We start from the raw sequence: 5,207 nt of genomic DNA, 5'->3' as shown, positions 1-5,207 counted from the left end.
TTCCTTTCCAATTCCTTGTGCAGCATCTTTGACTAAATCAGCACCCCATGCACCAAATTGTCTCACAGGAGCCGCTATTGATGGTGAAGGAGATGGAGATGGCGATGGAGTTGGTGATGGTGAAGGAGATGGAGATGGTGAAGGAGATGGAGTTGGCGATGGTGTTGCTGCTTTCGCCTTTCTATCAGCTTCTTCCTTAGCCTTTCTATCTGCTTCTTCTTTCGCCTTTCTATCTGCTTCTTCCTTAGCCTTACGAGCTTTTTCTTTCTTCTTAAGTTCCTCTAGTTCTTTACGTTCAGCTTCTTCTTTCGCCTTTCGTTCAGCTTCTTCCTTAGCCTTACGAGCTTTTTCTTTCTTCTTAAGCTCCTCTAGTTCTTTACGTTCAGCTTCTTCTTTCGCCTTTCGTTCAGCTTCTTCCTTAGCCTTACGAGCTTTTTCTTTCTTCTTAAGCTCCTCTAGTTCTTTACGTTCAGCTTCTTCTTTCGCCTTTCGTTCAGCTTCTTCCTTAGCCTTACGAGCTTTTTCTTCATAATATTTTGTATACTTATCATCAGCCCAATTACCAAGTGATTTGGCACCTGTTAGTATTCCATTTGCGGTTGATGTTGCTGTTCTTCCGAGCCATCCCCCTACCGCTGAAGCACCATTGCCAATAGCACTACCAGCATTTAAAATTCCACGACCAATCCATATCCCTGGTTTTGCCTTTGTATTAAGAGTAAGAAATTCTTCCTTCCTATCTTCAGGTGTAGGATTTGTAACAGTTCTTACAGTATCAACAACAGTGTCAACACTGGTTCCAATAGCACTACCAACAGCTGTTGCACCAGTTAGAATACCATGGGTAACTAAATCAGTAGCTCTTGAGACAACATTATCACTCGAGGCTTTCTCTGCTGGATAGTTTGATCCTTTGTAAGTTCCTGGACCACCTCTATTTGAAGCTTCTCCTTCAACTATTTTCTTCTCTTCTTGTGCTTGTTCTCTGGCAACACTCAATGCACGTTCTTGTCTTTGAATGTTGTCTTTCTTTAACATGTAACCACCAAGTGTCTGTGGTGGTGTGTTTTTATCTAGTGCAGCATCAATTGCAGCCTTTTCTTTTCGCTTTTCTTCGTCTAACCAATTTTGAATAGATTCTGCATCAGTTGGTTCAGCTGGAGTTGGAGACGGTGTTGGAGCTTTAGTTGGTGTTGGAGACGGTGTCGGAGCTTTAGTCGGAGTTGGAGATGGAGTAGGTGCTTTTGTAGGTGTCGGTGATGGAGTTGGAGATGGAGTTGGAGGTACTGTTGGTTCTGGAGTTGGTTCAACAGTCGGTGAAGGTGTTGGCGCCTTTGTGATTCTTGGAGTTGGCTCTGGTGTTCTAATAGGGGAAGCAGTTGGTGTATTAGCTCTTTTAAGAACCTGTGATCTTTCCGCTTGATTTGAATCAGATACTGGGTTAGTTGTACTAGGATGTGATACAGGAGTTATTTTTGGTGTAGGTGTTGGTTTATTTAATGTTATACCATGACTACTCGACATTGGTGGAGGACCTGCGTGAGCAGTTGGTGTCAGAGTTGGCGTTGGAGCTACTGTAGGAGTTGGCGTTGGAGCTACTGTTGGTTCAGGAGTGGGAGTTGGTGTTGGAGCTACTGTAGGAGTAGGTGTAGGAGTTGGTGTTGGAGTCGACATTTGTTTTAACCTCTCATTATACCAATTCTCCAAATAATAAGCCTCACCCATTAAGTTACTCTGTCTTTGTTTTATAGAAAATTCACCTAACAGTAATTCATCATGAATCATTTTCTGCAGCTTTGTCGTGTTTCTACTCCTTTATTAGAACACTCGATGTATTCGCCAATCCTCTATATTCCTTAATCATCTTATCTAGTTTGTTCATATTTGGTACTTCCTTTTTCTTCTCAGCGTTAATCTCATTAGATCGTTTCTCCAATTCTTCAACTACTTTGTAAAGCTTATTTATCTTGACATGTGATTCCTTTACTTCTCCAGTCCTTGGATCCTTAGGTTCCTTGTATTTAGCTAATTTCGTCTCTATATATCTTCGTTTAGCGTCATATCCAGGATCACTGGTTCGTAAAGGATGCGAAGGTGGACGAAAATAAGGTATGTAGAAATCTGGATCATCATTAATAGAAGAACGTGCTTTAAAGTTACGAACCGCGTCTGTAAAAGGGTCTCTACCACGTGCTGTATATGTTGATGTAATCAAAAAGCCTTCTCTTCTCATTGGGAAATTAATACGACCTTTTTGAACATATTCTTTCTCAAAGTATTGCCTAGCATTGTAATCAAAAGCAAGATCATTATATATATCGCGCAAAAAATCAAATGTATGCTGCTTGAACTTTTGATCGCTAATTATGGTACGAATTATCGGACGTTCATTCTCCCATTTCTTAACTCGTTCATCAATGAGTTTCCTCTCTTGTTCACTCATTTAAACCTCATAAAAATATATTATCTGCGTATAGTGCCACTAATAGCATTAATCCATGGCATGTCTGATAGTACACGTACTGACTGAACTAATGGCTTATGATTGTTCCAAATAGCTCCTCCAATGTATGCGTTATACTTATTGTTGTCAATAGTTTGTTGAGGTTGAACTATAGGTGTTTCAACAGGCTTGTCTCTACTGAAGTCACCACCAAGAGCTTTATTGAATGCTTTAAGATTCTTCGTTAATGCATTATCTTCACCTAATGTAGTTTTTGCAATTCTTTCACCAAGACTACCGATAACACCACCGACTTGACCAACTTGAGGGAAAAGTTTGTTAGCAATGTTAAATCCAGCACCTATTACAAGACCAGGATTTTTTTTCACCATACCCCATCCAGCTTTAACATAATCGCCAAAACCCATTTATTTCTTCTTAAAATAATGTCATCTTTTGTTGCTTAACTTCTTTAAAGTCCGTCTTTCCTGCAACTATATGAACTTCCATATATGAACGAGGTGTTGGTAGCTCTTTGTATTTGTTCCATAACTCTTCCCAATCTTCTGTTGCTCCTGACTGTTCAATCATTGACTGAAAGTCTCTCATAGAATAACCTTGAAAGATAACGAAGTCAGTGCATAGTCTCTTAATGTTTAAACATATATGTCTCCATGTTTGACACATGATGACAACAGTATAGTTATAATGTCTGACCTTAGTGATGAAGTTCGCTAATGGTGAACGTGGGTCATTCAATAAGTCATGACCACCATAATCGTCTAACACTAATAGAGAATTACTGGGATACTTTGTGAAAGGATATTTGTTCAACTTCTTTACAACATATATTGCAATCTTCTTATACTCAAACTTTCCATCAGGTTTCCTTAGTTGATGCTTTGTTAAGATGTGTTCCATCTCCTCTGAAATTTTTTCGAACTTACTTTGAACGAACTCAACAATAGCGTAATACTTTGCTTTCATCTTAACGTTCTTCATTAAATAAGGCATAAGTTCTTTATCATCCTTTTTCAGTACTGGTGCTTTAACTTGACTCATAAATGTCTTCGCTGTTTTATCCATTGTTCCTGATGTTGCTGAGATAACTATTGAGTCATAATATGGAGTATTAGTGAAGCGGTCTGTTATCATTATATGACGAATAACACCATATGTCTTACCTGAACCCATCTTACCGCAGTAGAAATAAACACCATTAGTACAAAATGGATAATCATCAGAAAATGGCATAATGAGTGCATTGTTTAGTTCTTTACTATTCTTACGTGCTCCATCATGAAGAATCTTATCTACTTGATTAATAACTTTCTCCATCTTTTAGTTACATATAAAATGTCTAAATATGATGGATTATACTATGAACATGTTATGAATGATGGCACGATAAGTGGTAATACAGTCTCATATAAATTACCGAGAGACTTCATTGAATATCCTGCGTCAAAAGCTCTTGAGATAAGAAAGATAAGTCTTGAGCATCCAGACTTTGAGTTTCTTGCTATTCCATTAGAAATGACAGATTCATCAAAATCAGTGAAAAAAAGGTTTGACATGAGATATTACATAAAACCCAACATGACTACACAGGAGTTGAATGAAGGTCTTATGGAAAAAATGACTGAGGCAAGTAGAGAATTTGTTGATTGTTACTATGATTCAAATGAAAATAAATTGAATGTATTAAGAAAAGGTACATCACCAATCATAACATTACCTTCATACAGTAGTATAGAAAAAAATGCCTTGAATTATAAATATGACATGTCCCTAGGAGATGTGTTGGATTTCATCACTGCGTTATTAGAAACCACTGAAACAGACACAACATCAAGAAAACCAGAGCTTGTTTGGGAAGATGACCATGGTAGAACATTCACGCAAAAAGTAATTCCATCGAAAGCAAAATTTTTAGACTTATGGGAAAAAAAATATATCTCGCGAATGCATGTATATTATAGTTTTACCATAGCAGATTTCACTGACGAAAATGATAAAGATAAAAAAACATATAAGTACTTTGATGAGCTTTTCATAACTATAGCGAATATCAGGTTTATCCTTGAGCGAAAGGGCAAACCAACATATAAATTTGTCGGTTATCAGATAAGAATAAATCCTCTCCTTGAGCCTTTAGTAACGTTGAGTAATATTGCTCATGATAACAAACAATTTATATGTAATGTGAATGAACAGCTTGTGCCACCAAAATTTTACGATATCACTGGTTATAAAGATGCACTCGTGTTTGAGTTTTATAAGCGCTTTTCATTCAAAAGAGTTGAAGAATCAACTGATGGTCAAAAAAAGGAATATTATGTAAAAGAACCATATGAAATTCCTAAAGACTCTAATATAATGGTTGAACTTATATTAGAGTCTGGTACTCAATCTCAACATAAATAGTTTACGTGACAGAAAATTTTTGACACGTAAAGTTTACATTTTAATGGAAGCGAACAACAAAGCTCCTGCTAGTGAATAAAGGTTAGTTTACATATGAACGTTTATTTTTACACATATATGCGTACATATGCGCGCCCGTATGGTGTCAGTTTTCTGTCACTTTTTTCATTGTGTCGGTGACTGTAGCTGTAGGCTACAGGCGACGCCAATGTATACTGTACTATCATACTTTATAACGTAAATAAGAACTTGACCTATTAAGAATGCCTGAGTTGTTTTTGACTAACAGTGTTTGATTTGTAAGATAAACTTACCTTTAGAAATACTCTGTAAGTTT

General features: G+C 37.1%; 2 protein-coding genes and 2 pseudogenes across 4 annotated transcripts, besides 2 other annotated features; 1 reads left to right on the top strand and 3 right to left on the bottom strand.

The window, feature by feature from the left end:
- Positions 1-1,132: 1,132 nt before the first annotated feature.
- Positions 1,133-5,092: a mobile genetic element.
- Positions 1,826-3,730: a mobile genetic element.
- On the bottom strand, positions 1,985-2,443 carry TVAGG3_1062880 (annotated as a pseudogene). The gene has a single exon. A coding segment is annotated over exon 1 (459 nt).
- On the bottom strand, positions 2,464-2,871 carry TVAGG3_1062870 (uncharacterized protein; the record flags this gene model as incomplete). The annotated part of the gene is made up of 1 exon (XM_001278360.1): positions 2,464-2,871. One exon carries the CDS (start codon positions 2,869-2,871, stop codon positions 2,464-2,466), a length of 408 nt encoding a protein of 135 aa, XP_001278361.1.
- TVAGG3_1062860 (protein of unknown function, DUF4106 family) lies at positions 2,882-3,637 on the bottom strand (the record flags this gene model as incomplete). The annotated part of the gene is made up of 1 exon (XM_001278961.1): positions 2,882-3,637. The coding sequence occupies one exon, from the start codon at positions 3,635-3,637 to the stop codon at positions 2,882-2,884; it is 756 nt and encodes a 251-aa protein (XP_001278962.1).
- TVAGG3_1062840 lies at positions 3,800-4,414 on the top strand (annotated as a pseudogene). The gene has a single exon. A coding segment is annotated over exon 1 (615 nt).
- Positions 5,093-5,207: the final 115 nt, after the last annotated feature.

The sequence above is a fragment of the Trichomonas vaginalis genome (genome assembly GCF_026262505.1).
Source record: "Trichomonas vaginalis G3 chromosome Unknown ctg_14, whole genome shotgun sequence".
NCBI lineage: Eukaryota > Parabasalia > Trichomonadida > Trichomonadidae > Trichomonas > Trichomonas vaginalis.
Note: the sequence above shows the minus strand (reverse complement) of the source record. Positions and strands in the feature narration are given on the sequence as shown.